Source organism: Oenanthe melanoleuca, chromosome 10 (assembly GCF_029582105.1).
Source record: "Oenanthe melanoleuca isolate GR-GAL-2019-014 chromosome 10, OMel1.0, whole genome shotgun sequence".
NCBI lineage: Eukaryota > Metazoa > Chordata > Aves > Passeriformes > Muscicapidae > Oenanthe > Oenanthe melanoleuca.
Genome location: NC_079344.1, coordinates 19,034,966 through 19,054,187, shown reverse-complemented (window position 1 = coordinate 19,054,187; position 19,222 = coordinate 19,034,966). Strand labels below are relative to the sequence as shown.

At 41.5% G+C, this 19,222-nt stretch overlaps 1 protein-coding gene across 2 annotated transcripts; it reads left to right on the top strand.

Moving 5' to 3' along the window:
* Positions 1–5,129: 5,129 nt before the first annotated feature.
* CRABP1 (cellular retinoic acid binding protein 1) lies at positions 5,130–18,435 on the top strand. Of its 2 annotated transcripts, XM_056499642.1 has the most exons (4): positions 5,130–5,389; positions 5,982–6,160; positions 8,878–8,991; positions 18,107–18,435. In XM_056499642.1, the coding sequence occupies exons 1-4, from the start codon at positions 5,320–5,322 to the stop codon at positions 18,155–18,157; spliced, it is 414 nt and encodes a 137-aa protein (XP_056355617.1). In that variant the 5' UTR covers positions 5,130–5,319; the 3' UTR covers positions 18,158–18,435. The 2 variants fall into 2 exon arrangements, with proteins under 2 accessions (XP_056355617.1, XP_056355616.1); XM_056499641.1 differs by lacking the exon at positions 5,130–5,389 and having other exon boundaries at positions 5,425–6,160.
* Positions 18,436–19,222: the final 787 nt, after the last annotated feature.

Sequence of the window (19,222 nt, the reverse complement as noted above, 5' to 3'; positions counted from 1 at the left end):
CTGCCTGTGAGCAAGTGCTTAAAGAGATGTTATCTTGTCCGAAGTGAAGGTATTGTGCTAAAGGGAAGCACTCCCAAAATTAGTCAAATCAGTCTGAATAGCTTCCTTCAGCTAAAGGGAAGGAAAGTTGGGGAAAGAGAAAAGGACGCTAATGTCTTATGTGCTGGTTTGTCAAAAACCTATTGGGACTTCCCAGGACTCCTTCATTCAGAGCCATCCTTGACTAAGAGTTCCACAAAAAAATCCATTAAAACATGTGTAATGCTCTTCACAGAGGATGACTTTCACCCCAGGCCATGGATTCTGAAATCAATAAATCCTTCGTTTAGTTTTTTCTTTCTGAAGTACATTGTTTTGCCCAATAAAACAGAAAGCTCTGTTTAATCATGTGAATAGATTTTTTTTCTCTTCCTGTTCATACAATACTGTATTTTAAAATTGTCAGATTGTTAATGTTGCTTCTGAGCTATCGCTTTCTGCTGTGTTGCTTTGTCTGAACCAGAGGGGTTTGGGGATTGAGGCTCTGCTTCAGCTGCCAAGCCACCAGTAGAATCTGACTTTCAGGAGGCAGGAACTGCTCAAGGCAGCTGGTGGTAGCTGGGCAGTTTGGACAGAAGGTGATGTCACTTATATTCCTCACATTCTCAGTCAATACTCACATTTGTTATGTTACAGATGCTCAAATGAATGTGAAGAGGTCCAGCTACTGAAAATCTAGATTGGGTGTTGGTTATTCAGCATGGCCCTTCTACAGAATTATTTAACAGTTTGTAAGTCGTTTTCCAAAACAGTGTTCTAAACTCATTTATTTAGTCTGAGACAGAGTGATCTTGATTTTCCTCTTTCCTGATATTTGTGGCTTTATTCTGGTACTGGCCAAGGAAAACATGAGCATCCCTAAAGCACAGTTCATGGTGATTGTGTTACTACATTGCCACTACACATTGCTGGATCAGGATCAAATTGCTCAGCAGTCTGCAGAATATATGCCCAAGTGAAACGACAATCAAACTCCCTTTGTTTTCAGAGTCTGAGAAGCAAATTTTACTTTGGTTAAGGGAACAATTCTCAGTTTTATTGTATCCTCGTAGCACATCAGAAGATAGAGCAGGTCGCCAGCTTAAAGCCTGATTGTGGGAAAGAACACAGATCGATTAGTTCCCCATGAAAGGGAATATTACAGGGAAGGAATTAAGATTATCATATCTATTTTTCTTAATGAACATAAAACTGGCAAAGACTTTACTGTTTGCCCCTAACGATGCAAGAATTCATTTACTTTCCCATTAGTTAGATCTCAAAAACCAAAAGGATAACTTGGCATTGGAAATCACTCTAACATTTCAGCTTGGGAATGATCAGTATTTTTTCAGGTTAATAAGAATGCAGTAGAATATACAGTGCAACACTGCAGAAATGCTGGTGATGTTGCGCACATTGGTATTGCATTTCACCTATTGTCATGCTAGAGGCCCATTGTAAATTAATTTGGCAGATAAATTTACGATGGCAATTTGCCTTCCAGTTGTATAATTTATTCATGTCAGAAATAATTTATTATACTCTCCTTTAAACCAATCTATTCTTTTTTTTTTTTTTCTTCCTAGGGTACCACCTTAGTAAATAAAATCTATTGTTTACACTGAGCCTTGTGTGACTTCACAGTGGTCAGTCAGTAACCTCTAGGGGATAGTTTTGGTCACATTACTGGTCACTTATTTGTATAGATGATGGAGTGCCCTGGTCCCATCTGTACATATATTACTTTCTTTTGTCTTAGGGGCACTGTTGGAAAGATTAATTAGGTCCATCTGTGGGAAAGGATCAGCCTTGGGGGATTCAGGTAAATAAAATAAATGCCAAGGGGAAAAAGTGCTGTGGGGCATGTTTTGAAATTCAAACTCTTTTTCATAACATTAATGGGGAAATTACATACAGAAGGAGATTGGAAGAAAAGTAAAACTGTCATTTAGTCCGGGTTATTTCAGCATGGCCTGATAAACATCTCCTACTGCCACAGTGCTAGGAAAAAGGATCTATGAAGTGGGTTAAAGTAAAGTCCATGGGCAATTCTCAGCTAATACAAATCAGTATAAGTTTCTGATCTGCACTTTGTAACAGCAGAGACTTGAGTCGTGTCTGCCAGTGATTTCTGTCCTTCATTTGAGTGATCCAACATGCAGTAAACTGATCCTAATTCACATTCTGTCTTATTTTTTTAATTATAATGCTGCTATCTTTCTTACGGGTCTTACATCACACATCTGTTTTCCTTTTCTTTAAGCTTCTTTCAATCTTTTCTTCCTTATCTTTCCTTCCCTTTCCTTCAAACAATTCAGCATGCAAATGAGTCACAGCATTGAGCTAAGTGATATGAGCACAGCTTGTAAAATAGAAACTCAGCTCTTACTGACTTTTATATCATTTATCAGTTGATACATAATTAATTGGTGTAACTTATGTATAAACTATGTGAAATTGGTTGCCATTTAAGTTACATCTCACTCTGTTGCCTTATCAGCCTGAGTGGGGATTTGTGTCCCATCATGCAAGAGGATTACAGTCCACAATGTTTTCATGAAACATCAAATGGAAAACCAAACCATTTTCCTCACTGAGCTTTGGCTGTGGGACATAAATTCTAGAGATGTTTTGCTTTTAGACTTTTGTTGGAAGGAAATTAGGTTCCTTTTGAGTTTGGAGTTTAACTCATGATGACTTCTAAATTAATTATTAAAGCCAGAGAAATGTGAAAACCGTCAATTATTTAAATAAAAAGAGAAGCAGCATGCAGAAAGGATACAAAAAGAAGTGTAGCTCAGAGGTTAATGACTGTTGGTGATCAGTCCAGCTCCCCGTGGGTACATGAGAACTATGGGTGAGAGGGAAGCACTGGCTCTGGAAATGCACGTGCCTGTCTCCCTCTGTGCTAGCAGCAGAGGATCTTCCCTCTCAGAGGGGAGCAGCCCCTTCTGGGGTTCTGAATAGCGGCTAAGCCTGCATTATTGCAGTGCTGAAGGGAAACTGCCTCTCTGTATCAATAAGGTGTGAATCTGTACCCATTTGGATACTCCAGAGTGTAACTGGGTTTTTGTTTTAGAACAGTGCCTCGTAGTATTTAGGTAAGATTATAACATAAATCAAAATGTAATTTAATATCTCTGTATTTAGGATAAAAACTCAATGTGCTACCATTACAGAATAGAGCCTTTATTGACTGAAGGCATTTCTTCCTTCCAGCCTGATGCACTTTCTAGATGAGGCGTGTTTGAAGGCTCCCTCTTGGTCCTCATGGAACAGGTCAATGGCCACAGTGAACACCTAGAACACATGTCCTACACCTTAGGGACACTCTCAGGTGACATCTGCTGGAATAGTTCTTGTTTGTGTGAGAGGGTCAGCAAACAAAAGAACTTTGATGTTCCTTTAGAGAATGAATTGTCCTTCCTTAAAATCTTCTGAGCAAGTTTATTTTCTCATGTAGAGACAGGAGTTCCCATTTAGTTTATGCTGCTCATACTCATTGTCACAGGTAGCTAAGGACTTTGTGCTGCAGAGAGTGAGCCATAACACCTCCACTGGGCTCCAGGTTTGCACATTCTGCAGCATCCCGGAAGCAAAGCTGGACCATGGCAGCATGTTTTCAGCTGTGCAGTTGGGAGATTGACACTGAGGCTCTGAGCAGGGTTTTTCTTCAGCCTTTCATACAGTATACAGGCTTGGTGTGTGTTTGTTGGGCCTGCAGCCTGACGTCTGAAAATCTTAAATCTACTTGCAATGGGAAATTATTTGTATGTCTGTCTTTTTTTTTCCACAAGTGTTTTTCTTTCAGGGGATTTGAAATTTTAAACAAAGTTTTTCTGATGGAGACTAATTTATTGTCATTTACTAAAACAACTGGAGGATGCTTCGTGCTCTGGTTTTTGTTTTTGGTTTGTGTTGTTCTGTTTCTCTTTTTAAAGAAACCCTGTTATTGAAAACAGATATTCCTCTCTGAAATGTTCATTTCCCGATTTTTCATCAAAATATTTCAGTTAAAGAACTATGCCAGGTCTCCAGGGTGTTCTTCTGAAAAGGCAGAAACAAAAATCAGTAGAAAAAGAGTGACAATCAACAGACAAGCACTTGGTTCTGCTTTGTGGTTCTTACTGAACTGAAGTTCTACCTGGAATAAAAAATGAGAGCAAATTTCAGCATATGTAGAATCCTGCCTAACATACTAAAGTAACTCCCAGAACTATTCATTTCCCAGGAGTAAACACATTTTATACATAACTCAAGTAACCCACGTGTTCATTTTATAGAATCTAACTAGTCAAGAATAGTTGTGAAGGTACCATGAAATTGGCTCAGCAAAGGTTTTCCTATGATTAAAATACATCTGGCTCTGCTCTGAGTGGGAAATCACAGGCCTCTGAATGTTTTGAGTATTTCCTTATGCTCAGCAGCAGCAGAAAACCTCCATACACCTTAAGCTGTCAAATTCTGTTGCACTTTATCATGTGGATAAGGAATGAGGAACTTTAATCTAGCATCTTTGACCTGAAACTGAGGGATTCAACGCAAAGACAATGGAAATGGCCATGGAAGGTATGAGAGGCTCAGAACAGCACTCAAAATCTTTAGCACACTGGTAGTAATTTCAGTAAGTGTGAAATAGCTCGCTGTGATTCTCCATTAAGGCTTGTGTTCTTCCTGATGCCAGTCCTGCACCTCCATCCTCCTGCTGCCAAGGGTGCCACAGAGTCCTGAGGGAATGCATGGCTGTGGCCGGGGAATGCTTTAGGCGTTGTGTGTCTGCCCTGCACCCTTCTCCAAGGGGACACTCGGCATTGTCAGCTTCCTTACTTCAGTTCCCCGTCCTGGGAAGGGCTGTGCTCCTGGACAGACTGCGCGGGCTTGGATTGCCCTCTGCCTTCCCTGCCTGCCTCTGGGCTCTTCATCCAGTCCTCACTGTCTACCTCATTTGTGGCACAAGTGACAGTCGGGCTCTCGTTCTTGGGCAGCCCCAGGTGGGGCAGCTGTGGAGCCCCAAGGCAGGCGGCAGCCGGTGATGGATGGAGAGGGCAGGAAAGATGGATGGATGGATGGATGGATGGATGGATGGATGGATGGATGGATGGATGGATGGCCGTGACTGGGAGGGGGCCGGCTGTCTGGCGGCGTGCTGCTGGCCCGGTGGAAGGGGTGGGGGGCCGGGTGGGTGTGCCCGGCTCTCCGTGCCGCTGCCGCCGAGGTCCGCCCCACTCACAAGGTGCCTGAGCCGGAGAGCAGCAGCAGCGCCGCGTCCTCGCCGCCCTCCGCAGCGCCCGCCCCGCCATGCCCAACTTCGCCGGCACTTGGAAGATGAGGAGCAGCGAGAATTTCGACGAGCTGCTCAAGGCGCTGGGTGAGGCCGGGGAAGCCGGGAAGCGGGCTGTGTCCCGCGGGAGGGGACACGGGGTGGCAGCTGGCACACGGGATGGCACCGCAGCCGCGCTCCGCTGCCCGCTGGCTCCCGGAGAGCTCCGTGCGTCGGCCGCGGGCAGGGCAGGAGAGATTCCCTGTGCCTGTGCGGGGCACGGCTCAGAGCCATACCCGGGGAGGGTCGGTGAGGCACGGCACGGTCCCCGTCTCACCTACGAGCGCCAGCGGTCCAGCCTGTGGAGCCTTTGCCGCGGGGAGCTCTGCGAGAACCCGCGGGTACCGGCCGTGCGGACCCTGCCCGGTGTGTGCCGGCCGTGCGGACCCTGCCTGGTGTGTGCCTGCCGTGCGGACCCTGCCTGGTGTATGCCGGCGGTGCGGAGCTTCCCTGAGTGTGCCGGCAGCTCAGAGCCTGCCCGAACGCCGCAGCTGTGCCGCGGGGCTACGGGCGGTGCCCCGGCCTCTCGCTCTGCTCCTCCGGCCCCTCGCCCCGCTCCCCGGTCTGCCTGATGCTGGGCGAGGTCAGCCCAGGGCACGGCTGGCGACTTCAAGCTCTGCTTCCTCCCCGCCTTGCCCAGGTGTCAATGCCATGCTTAGGAAGGTGGCGGTGGCAGCTGCCTCCAAACCCCATGTGGAGATCCGCCAGGACGGAGACCAGTTCTACATCAAAACTTCCACTACTGTCCGCACCACTGAGATCAACTTCAAAATCGGGGAGAGCTTTGAGGAGGAGACGGTGGATGGACGAAAGTGCAGGGTAGGAGGAGAGCTGGGGCATGTGCATGTGTGGGGGGGTGTGTGTGCTACCAAGTTCTTTTTAGATGGGACAAACGCATGTGCTGCCCATGTCCCCAGACAGTGGCATTGCTGCCCTCCACCCTTCTTACCAGAAGCACTCTTAGGGGTTCTTGATGGTCACCACTTCTCTTGTCCCTCTTTTGGGATAAAAGTGAAATCTGAAGGCGATAGGACATGGCAGGTCCCGAAAGCAGAGTTCAGCTATCTGGTTTCCAGCTTGGCAGGGTTTAATTCTTCTCTTTTTGCTTCCCTCTCCCCTGAAGACCTCAGCTGCAGTGAAAGCTCTTCCCAGCTTCTGTCCCTAACAGAAACATGGGAAATGGTGGAGCAAGAGTCAGGGTTTAGTGCACAAATCTGACACAACTTTCGTCATAGATTGAATCAGATGAGTTCTCTGATGAGCAGGACCACAGACTGTTGGTAGTTTGGGGCTGAAATGCTCTTTCCCACCCTTGCCAAGTGCATGTGTCCAGTTTAATGACAGGTAGCTCTTTTACCAGTGTGAGACAGGCTTTCAGCTGGTGTTATATCAGCCACAGTTACACCATCTTCTTGAGCTGAATGCATCTGAGGGCATTACCTGGAGTGTTCTGGGCTTGTTTCTGTGTGTGAGACCCTGCTCCTCTGCCTTTGTAACCACTCCTGTGGCCGTGGAGGGGAATTTAATTCGGCAGCATCTCACACCAGGCTCTTGCTGGTGTAGATATGTGGGGTCTGAGGTTTGGGGAACTAGGCTGTGGCCATAGCTGCCTTTTGAAAGCTATTACTGAAGGCATGGGTTAGTTATGCTTTCTTCGGGCAGTTTACTCTCATAATTATAAAGAAATATGTTAAATTATATATAAACCTCTTATAAAAGAAGTACAAATAAAGATCATCAGAATGTAGTCTCAAATGAGGATCCAGTTTTAAAAGTATCCAGTGTTGGTGAAATAATCTACTTTACAAAATATGATGCCTCCTAATTCTTAGGATGGTTTTTGAGACCATTTTTATCACTAAAAATTCAGAACTTACTGTCTTCAGTGCAATTGATGTCAACATAAATTTATGAAAAAGTAAGCAGGTTCTGGGAATCAGTGAATATTTAGAACATCCACTTTCTCTCTAGGATGAGTTATCGCATATTTAACAGTTTGTCCAGGAAATGTTGCTGGCTTTGTTAATTTATCTTGTTCAGCAAAAGTGTCTTCATACATAATGCATATACAATAAATGTGACCCGCTTTCTAGAGAAGGATTTAGTGCTGCAGATGGAAAAACAATAATTACGGCTGTAAGCTATGAAAGTTGGAAAAACCTGAAAGAAATGGGTTTTGTGAAGTAGTAAATTTTTTCCATGTGTTGTGAAATTATTTATAGTCCACTCTCAGGAATAAGTTGTACTGCAATGTGTATATAACCAAGATGTGGCCACAGAGCAGAACCTGGCAGATAATAAAATAATACTCCAGAATGCAGTTTGCAGTATCTGGCAAAACTGCTGACTGGTGATAGATTTCGATATACTTTATGGGGTGGAGGGTTTTGTACCGCCAACTAACTTGATCCATTGTTTGTGCAGACAAAGAGGGAATCACATGTGGTCGTACTTCAAGGCACAGCTTCTAAAACTGCCATTCGAGATGGCTTGTTGGCTTATAAAATCTATTGTTTTGAAAATATTTAAAAAGTAAACAGCTGATTTTAAATCAAAATAAAGAGTTTTTTCCCTTGGAAAGTCTGGGAAGTGTTAACTTGTATTTAGGCATACATATGCACACACACACACGTGTATATGTGTACATATGTACGTCTATATATAGGTATGTATATACATATGTACATGTATATAATCACAGACTAATAAATGTACCCACTGTGCAGTTATAAAGTAATTATTTGAACATTCATTACAGGGCACTCATCTGCACAGCTGTTCCATTGCACTGAGGAGTAATAGTTCAGTGGTTGTGTGAAAAGCAAGAGTCAGGGCTTGCCTGTTCAACAAAATCCTGGAGTTTTGGGTTCTTTTCTTTTTCAGTGGTTTCATAGTCATTATTCAAATGCTTTGAAAAATGCCCAAGGGCATTTCAATCTCCAGACTCACAACCTTAAAAAAGTAATGTCACAAACACTCGAATTCTAATGTTTCTTTTATTTAGCTGTGATTTATTCTAGTTTATTAGCTCAATATGCTTAATACACAGTTAACTTGGCACAGTGCCATAGAGCAGGAAAGATGGTAAGTGATAAATACTGCATTATTTATGACCACAACATGATATATACAATTGTTTATGCTTTTAATCTTCGGGGATCCTGTAATGATAAATAACATGTCAGATCAAATTATGTGTGTACAAAGATGCTTGGGAATATAGACACCACATTAGTGTGTTCCTAAATTACACTTTTCAACATCAAGCATTTGATGGAAACTGAGTGGCTCCACACTGAATAAAGACACATTAGCAATTACTTTGTTACTCATATGTACCTCTTTTCAAAATGTCTCAATGCACCTTAATGTTTATTTCACCACTTTCCACTGATGACTTTTTCCCTTTGCCTTTATTGGTCTATGTGTTGCTCCTTTAGTGGAGCAATTATTCTCACTTCTGCTCATTGTTGTCCCTGTCTCATGCTGCTGGGGAGTATAATTAATGTATTTCTTAATGGTTTTCTTGCCTGCAGAGTTTGGCCACTTGGGAGAATGAAAACAAGATCTATTGCAAACAAACTCTTATTGAGGGAGATGGTCCCAAAACGTACTGGACTCGAGAACTGGCTAATGATGAGCTGATTTTGGTAAGAACCTTGAACTAGCTCAATACGTGCACCATATTAACAGGTTTCTTTGTTGCCACGTAATGTGAGTTACTGTTTTTCCTCACTTAAATCCATCTGGAAGACTACCATTTTCATATCCTCTACCTTACAATTAATACATTGCTTTTTTCCCCTTTCTTTTTACTTTTTTTAAACAAATGGAGATATATGCATGTTCTGACTTGCATTTGATTGTTAACATTTTCTCCATACTTGTACTGGTAGAATAATCACAAGTCGGCCACTTCTGCTCTGTAGATTCACAACATCATCAAGGAGTTTGCTTCATTTATTACAGATTTTTTCCGGTGAAAATGAGATCAAGGCGTTTGACCTCATTTCTGGAGAATCTTCTTTTCATTCATGTGCGTAATGTTGCTTCTTATCCATGGTCACATGGTATATAGCAGGAAAGATCTGCATATTGTTAGCATGCTCTAGTCTCTCCTGTTGATGAAAAAGATGTAATTTCCTCCATACCTCTGCCACCTTCCCCAGTTCCCTGATCCCCTGTGAGTCATTCAGAGCTGCCTTCATGAGTTTCTTAGAAGCACAGAGTTTGGCACGTTTGCTGCCAGCCCCCCTGCCTACAGTGGTGTGTGAGCTGCCATTGGCAGCATGCTTTGTTGTTCGGGCTCTGCTTCCATCATTAGAGTTCTCCTCACTGCTTCTTTCTCTGGGATCACTCCACATTCATTCACCAGTATCCATACCTGAGAAGAGACACAGCAGCACAGTTCAGCTCAAGTTCAGAATCACTTCACCGCACTCCTTTCTGGTGAATTTTGCATAAATAGTTGATCAGACTGTTACGCCTCATCAGTTTGGACATAGATGACAGGCTCCTGGAGTGGTGAGTAAGAAAACATCAAAGCGGGGAGGTTTTAGTTTGAACCATCACACTAACTAAACCTCTGCATTTTAAAAAACAAACAGCCTGCCCAGTGCTTCTCTAAAGCAGATGGAGTTCTGGTTTTGAGATTGCACCTGAAACAAAGACAGAACCCAAACCTAGCCAAGTATAAACAAAAAGCTTCTAAGGTGTTAATATTATTCTAGACATCTTGGGACTGTTCATCCACCCCTTATGAGGACATGTGCTGTTAGTGAACTCACACTGGTTTCTAATGAATGAATACTCCAATGCTGCATCATTTCTTTTGACTCAACCACTGGAATTCTTTGTATTATCACTTTAGGAGGCAAAGTACTTTGATCTCTGCTTTGCATCTTTAGATGAAATGCAGTGGACAAAATATATCCTCAACTATAACTTCTCCAGCTTTCTAACAATACATTTCTCTAATTTATTATTTAAGCAGCAAGCTGGTGAGGCAGCTGTTAAATAAAGTGCACTGCTCCAAGAAAGCTGCTCATAATACAATTACCTCCTGCAAGCAGCAATGTGAACTTACCCTGCTGGGGAAGAATAATGAAGCTGGATAAGAAACCAGAAGGATTCCAAGATTTAAAGCCATCTAACCCTTTTTCTTGTTTAATACAGTCCGTTGAACTTTTTTGAATTAATTATTTTTCCAGTTAGGATATAAATTAGAACAGCTAGTTTCTTATTAAGATATTTCCATTTATAGGAACTCAAAACTTTCGATAACTTGGTTTACTGGTTAATTTCCTTGCCATTAAAATATACACATTTTTTTTAATCTGTGTATGTGGAGATTCAACTTCCAGTCATTACATATTGTGTATAAAAGAGCCTAAATAATATGCCTAAAATTTGTTATTGCGAATACTTTTCTTAACACCACTGATTAAGCCACCTCTTAGAATTACTTCTGGTTTTGAAGCTAAACCACTGGAAGACCTTGAGTCTTTCAATGTAAAGAAAGCTTTGAATCGTTATTTGAGTGCTTTTTTAACCCTGTCTAATTATCAATTTCCCTCCTGAACTAAGAAAGCCAGAATGGCATTTACTGTTTGTCTAGCGATCTAGCACCTGATGTTATGGTGACTTCATCTCCCTATTCTTTTCTAAAATGATGCAGATTTATATGCAAAGGCATTGTTAGCTCTTTTTCTGGTTTCCATTTCCCCCAATTCCCTTCCTGTCTCTGACAAGCTGGAAATGTGTTCATTGGTTGCAATGTGTGATTTTCCTGTGGCCATTATGAAATTTGATCTTTCTTTCCAAGTTATCCAGATAATTTTCTCTGTTTTTTTTACTATTCAATATGATATGCAGTTTCATTCTCCTACCTCTTTGAGCATAGCAGACTCTTTTGCTTTATTATTATGAAAGTAATTGGTGCTCCAAGCCCTCATGACATTTGATGGGGTTGAATGTACAGATCTTTTAAATACCTGGGTTGATCTTTAAGATCTGACACCAAAAGCTCAGCAATGAGGTGTTTGTTTCTGGGAGTAACGGGGGAGGGAGACCTCTAGTCCTTTGCTGAAATGGCCAAAATTAACCCTTCTGGGAGGCAACAAAAGGTTCTGTTTGGAGAGTGACAGAAGAGGATAAGCTCCATTTTCTTGTCTGTGGTCCCTAATTTTAAAGCCCAGAACATTCCTTCAGAGAATTGAAGCTAAACTATTTGAAGGGATTGGCTGAGGTGTGTTCAGCAGCTATAAAAGGGAACAAGGTAGGAATAGGAGCCCTTAGTGAGAAGACTCCTTTGATCTCTTGCCTCTCTACTGTGTTTGGGTTTTTCGTCGCTCCAGTGAACAAAGATTTAGTATTAGATTATTTTATTTTATACTTGGCAAATTTTCTTTGGGTCTGAGTCTGCTAACTCCCATTTATATCTTACTTCTTCAAAACCAAGATTACAATGAGAAGAGATCTCTGTCTTCTCCTCTTTTTGTTCTTCCACCCTCAGAGCTTCCTTAGGGATCTTTAGGACTTGAAATTCATTCTCATTCAGTTTTGCTGCCCATATTGCTTCAAATATTTGACAATTCCTACCTTCACACTTCTCAAATCTCCCTGCTTACCTAAGAAATGTTTTCTGTTCTTTACTCTCTCTGATGTGCTTCCATAAGACTCTGCTTCTGTTTCTCCATCCAAAGAAATCTTTCAAGAAGTCTTGAGACTCCTTATTTGCTGTTAGATGCATTTGCAGAAGAAATCAAGAGAAGTCATACCCTGTTTGAAAGAAGTTGCAAGAAAGAATGTAAACTGTGTTAGAGGCATGAATTGAGGAAAGGCTTGGGGTAACAGGAGGGGGTAAGGAAGTTTTACTCTGTTAGTATTGGCTGCATAAATGTTGGAACTTTGCCACATAATTGTGATCTAAAACTCTGCATTGCTTAGGGGATCCATTTGATTGTGGTATTTTCCTAGTGTAAGGATATATTTTTCTCTCCAACACAGATATTAATAAAACGTATTTATTATCCCATATAATAAAAAAAAAAATCAGTCTTTAATTGCCATGACTACCCCAGAGCCAAAATATAAACCATATTACTCAATAATTCTCAATCTTTCTTGCATCCTGGCAGAAGAATTCCTTATTTTCTTCAAAGATATTTCCTTGGAGTAAATGATGGTTTTTCAAGTCACATCATGTCCTCTGGTGCACAGATGATGAGCACACATTATTAAGTTAGCAAAGGTTTTCTTTACTTCAGTTGCCTTCAGTTCTCCTTAGCTCCTTGCAGCACAGAGAATAAAATTGCTCTTATTAGTAGATAAACAATATTTGGCTGATACAATGACAGACATAGGCCTGAAGTCCTGTTAGAAAAAGAATTCTTTCAGCTGAGGAAAGGAAGGAGGATCAATTTCTGCTTTAAAAAAAAGCTGTTCTGAAAACTAGAACATTGATCTAAAACTAGAACATTGCAATTTCTTTTATCAGAGCTGGTTTTTCTAATCTCATCTGATGCCCTTGCTGGGATTTCAGTGCTGCATATTTGGAATTATTGAACAATGTAGATAAAAATTACATGGAATTTGCAAGCAAGAGAGGGTGGAAAGGGTAATTCCCCACATTTATTTGTCTTGACTGTATCTTTATACTATAGTGTACTTCAGGATTGTAATGCATACACAGAGTCAGGATATCTGTATTTACAACTCTACATTCATAAGCTATACTTGGATTAGCATTTGTGCACTCAAGATCAGAATATAACATAAAAATATATATTTATTTCATTTGTTCGAAAATTATGGTCTGGAATTACTTGCCTTTTCTTCCCTTTATTACACTCAATGTTTTTGTTGTTGCTATGTGTTTTTATCAGAGACATTAATGAGCTATCAATCACTTAGGTAAATCAGAAGAACAAAAGGTCTACTCTCTGCAAAGTTAAAGGATGCTGCTTACAAATATTGCCTATTCAAATGAGACACATTTATATTCAGATTTGAGGTGTATTGCTGCTTTCACGGCTGCTCAGGTCTCTATAGATTTAAGTTTAATCTGTAACACACAAACATTTTAAAGTGGGTGATTACTGAAGAGGGGCTTTAAAAACAGCCTCTGACCACATTTGACACAGTTCACATATCACACAGGGGTTCTCAGAATCAATTGTAGCAAGGGTCAAAGATCAGAACATTGGTGGGGGTTCAAGCACGGTTTCTGTGCTACATTCCCTCCTCAGGAAAATCATGCCATAGTTGATTAAAACTGGTGAACTGTGGAGCCTACATGAGCGAGTGAACATTTTTAAAATTATTTTGCTGACTTCCGAAATGAAACATCGTAGGTGAGAAGGGTCAGTGAAGATTTGGAAAGAGATTTTGCAGCAGAATGCTGAAATGTGTGATGTGCCTCAGCCTTGTACCAAACAGTGTCAAACCACCTAAGTGTTTAACTTCTATAACTTTTGGAGAGTGATCTTTTATAAAACCAGTTGTCAAAAGAAGGGTCGAGTCATATCAAGCTCAGAATGAGGGGGTTGCTGCTGTCCTCATTAGAGCAGCCTTGACAGAAGTTCAGAAGCCTGTAATAATGCACACGTGTGTGTTGCATGGGCCTAATGCTTTAATTTACTCTTTGCCATGAGCAGATTTACAAGGGGGCTTAGGGATCTACAGCCCCTGCTCACTGCTACAGCCTTGTCTGGATCACATCCCAAACAAAGAAGCCAAAGCCATTTGCATTTTGGCTGCAGCTGATTCTAAATGCAGCCTTTTGTAACATCACTTGTAGCTTAGATGTGCACTGCTTTCAACTGTAACTATAACTATCTCCAAAATAATGGAGATACCATGGTCTCAGATCTCTGTCATCCATTTGCTGCATGACTTTGGGGGAATTGTATAGTACAGCAGTGCTCAAACACAAATCCTGACATTTAGGCTCCTTGGGAAATAACCTAATTTTGCATGGTACTGTCAACTGATATCTTGAGGAACATGAGGTTGTCTGTTGGGTGATTTGCTATCAAAAGCCAAGTTTGAAAGTGGGGGCTGCACAGTCAGTGACTATGGCCTTGTAAGGATCAACTTCTTTCCTAAAATATTACGGCAGTCAGGAGGAGAATGGAAATAGGCACCATGCCTTTGTTGTGAAGTCTTACGTCTTTATTCTAGATAACATGGAAGTTTGCACGTGGACAAAGCCTTTTCTGAAGATTCATTTAAGTAATACCTTCTTTTCTCCATCACTTTGCTGATGGATTCTGTCTTCCTTTTGTAAGTTGCCTCTGCATTTTGATCAGTCATGAGCAGGTAAAGGGATTTTTGCATACACTGACAGAAGTGATCTTTCCCAGGTGATTGTTTCAATGACACTTCTTCATTATGCTGTGTGCTCCACTTACCACAAAGGCTCACCAGCAAATGTTTATAACGAAGACCTTCAAAAAGCAGATTTGCTCCTACAGAAATATATTACTGCCCTGTAATTCTCTTTTAATCTCTCATGATGTCAGTGGTCATCAGATTTTGAGTGAACTGAGAGAGGTCAATTTATTGGATTATCCCCCTGCGCAGGGCTTTGTTTGCAGTGTGCTTTTGGACTCTTAGCTACAGATTATGACAAGCTAAGTGAAGAAAACAATTCTGTAATTTGCAGTCGTTGCATATTTTAAATCCTATTTTAGATTTAGATGGAAGCCCTTGCCTTGCAGCATTTTATGAGATAAGTGAGACCTTTCCAAGCTGATGAAAAGGTGGAGTTTGAAAATCCTGCACCTTCTCATTACATCTGAACTACAGTTTGGTAGCCTTGTACTTTTTTTAGTTGCTCTGATGGAACTTCAGCACCAAATAGCCAGGATTGCTCATTCTCTTTTCATTTGGAAGTTCTAGTGCTTTGGGTCATGGAAATCTTTAAAGTCTGCTTGTTGGAACAGGAGCTATCACTTCTTTTGAGTCTAGAATTAGAACCAGAGACACTAAACTGCTTTATCCTACCACTGAATACAAGGATTTAAGTGTGAAGAATAGAGGAATTACACCCTTTGGATTTGGATCCTCCCCTGACCTTGGGCCCAGCTGTACATTAGACATTTCTGTGAGTTACCACAAGAAAAGGAATGCAGCAAGTTTAAACATCTTCCTCCTTGCTTTCTTTAGTAACACTGAGTGGAGTTTTATCAACAAATGGTAGTAAGTCACAATAAGATAGGAAAACACCTTTTGTTTAAGTCCACATTTAAATCTGTACATAGCCATGACAATAAAGCCCTTTATTTATGTGCTTCAATTCCATTGTTGATCATCTGAATGTGTATAATGTATGAAATCTAAGTCCTAAAAAATGCAGCTTATTCCTGAACCAGGTCAGAAGCCACATAACCTAAGCTGGGTCTTCAAGGAAAGGATGTCTTGGGTGTTTGAGAAGTGCCCAGTGGTTACATGGTACTCCAGAAAAATTGTAATTATGCTTTGCATGATTTCTATCTCTTTGCAATCTCGATTTAAAAATATTATTGTGTTAAATTATAGTGGTTTTCCAGACTGCGAGACTGGTGTGTTGTGGAGTCCTTATATGTAGCAACTGATTTTTTAAAATTTAGGTTCCCTAAATGTGTCCACATTTTCTGCACTTGATTTTTGTCCAGAGTAATTTGAATGTAGTCCTTTGCCTGAAATTTTCAGAAGTTCAGAAGTCTTGCTGGAGGTGGATGTTGAAGTACAAAATGAGGATCCTGTATCACAAACATGCTAAGCTGTGACTCTGAGTGCACAGCAGTCAGTCTGTGGTGCTGCTACTGATCCATACCACTGAGCTTTCCCAGAAACTCTTATTCTGTTTCTTCCTCCACAAATTGTAATCTTTATTTCCACACTCCCTCCTGTGCATCTTTCAAGGAAGCTGCCAACCAGACTCTCCTGTCTTAGGGGCAGGATCTGCCCAGGAGCACAGTCTCAGAACTGGACACTGCAATTTCAGATGCTCAGATCTACAGTGGCTCCCTTGCAGTATGGATCACATGTATTTCAATCTGCTCTTCTCTGCAGTGTTCCTCCTCAACAGAACTGCTGATCTGTTCTGGGAATAACTGCTGTTGCACAGCTTTAGGGGAAGGAGTTTCTCTCTTAACCTTCCTGAAAGAGCAGACATTGATTTGTCAGGGAGATTTCACATGTTTTGGCAAACATCTGCTGCAGCCTTTCCCTTTAGAACTGGCTGATGTGGCACCACTCCCATCTCAGGTGTGGCTGCATGGCTGAGCAGCCCAGCTGGCAGTCTGGGGCTGTGCCAGCTCTGGGAGAACACTGCACAGGAACTGGTTCACTACTGTTTACGATTTGTGTAGAAGTAGCAGCAGGACCCAAACCTCCCTGTGCTTAGCAGTGCCTTAATGTGAAGGACAATCACTGTTGCAGGGATCTTACAGGCTCCTAAGAAAACCTCGAGCCCTGGATGGTCTTGACTCTTACTTCCTCTCTCTGTCAGAGCTCCTGCTGAAATAATTTTGCCTTTGTGGATAATTTGGAAATATTGAAGGAAGCCATAATAAGGGAACTTGCAGCTGGTACTGTGGACAGGAGAGAACTATCCGCATCCTTTAATGCTCATTTCCAGATGTGTCCATGTATAATCTAAAAATATATAATAAGCACTGATATGATATTGATATGCATAAAAACAAAGTCTGTATCTCCAAAATACTAACAGGTTTGTGTCCCCAACAAAGTGAACAAAATATAAGCCAGAGTCAATTTTAAAGCCAAGTCTTTTCTAAATATTGGCCAAAACAGGTGTAGAAAGCATTAAAATAAATAGCCTTGCTGAATTTTCATAACACACTGGGGTAGCTCTTACTGCATGCATTTCAGTGAGACCTTGGCAGTGACCACAGCCAGACATCTCACCTCAGAGCTTGTTAGTGCTGAGCTCAAAACCTTCTCAGCACAGCTGAATGGGAAGGTTTCTGCAGTCTTTATTTCCTCACTCTTGCCTCCAGTATTTCCTTCATGCTTAATTGCTTAAATTTTAGCCTGCCAGAACTGAAATGACATACAAACACTTTAGGATTCAGGTGGCTTTCTCAGACAGCCCCACAATCACTGTCCTGCCTGCATGTCCTGATTATCTGTAGGGCATTCCAGAGCCTTATCACAGCTAACAAACTCACTGGTAAGGGCACAGTGTCCTGAAGGAAGATTGTCATTGGCACTGTCCACACACAGCCTAGAAGGGAGGGTTTGGGATCTAGCATGGGCTATCAACCACTTGCAGCAGAATTATGTTTACAGGTGTACATTCTCCTGGTCTTCATCTTCCCTCCACTGCTTTCATTTGCCTGCTTGGATTTGTATCTGCAAATATCAAGGAATACCTTTGGAAAATGCCATCTGAATTCCACCCTCAGCATTTCTAGTTCAAAGTGCTGCAGCTGTTTCTAAATATAATAACAGTACATTCCAAATTCACTTTATTTTCTCATGTTTATTTATCAATTCATGCCAAGAAACTACAGAAAAAGAGAATTTATGCATCATTTATCATTCTGACAAAATCTATCCTGCCTTGAAAAACAGGTCATTTACATTGCATTCCTCTTTCAAAATTATTTCTTTCTTTACTCTCATCTGTCAGAAGACATAAGAAGAAATTTTTCTGCTGCAGAACTAGTTACTTTAGTAAAAATAACACTTTGAAATGGTGTTAAATGTTTGCCAGTTCTATCTCTTCTGATCGATTTTTTTTTTCTTTTCCAGACCTTTGGTGCTGATGATGTTGTGTGCACAAGAATTTATGTAAGAGAGTAAAAACATCCATTTACTTGTCATCTGGGATGAAGTGGAGAACTGTGAAAAGCCCCAGTACAAGGAGTATCTATGTGTGCTCTTACTAATGCGGTGTTGTATGTGACCGTGTGTGTTGTAGCTGAACCCAGATCCTCTGTTAAGTGTATTTTGCTCTCCATTTTCATTTCAGACACCATTCCTTCCCACTTTTATGCCATCAGTTCTCTTGTCTGCTTTGTATTTTGTAGTTGTCACTTGCTATGGTTTCCTTGGTTATTAAACTTATTTGGCATAACTCACAGCTGTTTGGGAGTGTTTTTAATTGAAAACCCAGCAGTGCTTTGGTTGGGACTGAAACTCTGAACCCTCTGCTGCAGTCAGTATGGAGTTCCCCTGCTGCTGGCAGGTCCTGTGCTCCTAGGGAAGCACAAAGGGATGGAAAGCAAGTGGATGGCAAAGCCTTCCACAGAGCTACAGGCTGCTCTTGAACCAAGAGCTCTGCTTCTTTCCTTCCTTCTGTCCTCTCTCCTTCTTTCTCCTCTCTCCCTCTTGTCCTTCTTCCTCCCTGCAGAGGAATAATTCGTGTATGCTGTGATTGCTGGGACTGTGATTCAGCTGAACCAGACCAGACAAGGTGAGATCTTTCCCCTGAAAGATGCCCAAAGCTTCCCACTGAGAGACACAGTATCCAAGTACAAAGCCCAGCTGTATCTGTAGGACAAATACCATCGTGGTAATGACTAATACTTATTGTCATCACACCCAAGCACCTCAGGCTTGAGCAGAGAGCTAGAAGAATCTGACAGACTTTACTTGTTTTGGCCATAAAAAATAAAGCTGAGGAATGCTGCTTTTCTCCTACCTTCTCACCTGTGACAAAGAGAATTTCCAGTGGTTTTATTCTCCCTCCATGTTACAACTCTTACTTCTGGTGATTCAACCTTTCATTCTTGGAGCAACTAAGTGTTTCACAAACCAAGGCCATAGTTCAAGAATGAAAGAAAACCAAATTTAATGTATTTATTCTGGCTCTGAGTTCTGGCTGCAGCACTGTCAAGTATTAGATTCAAGCTGAACAGACATTCC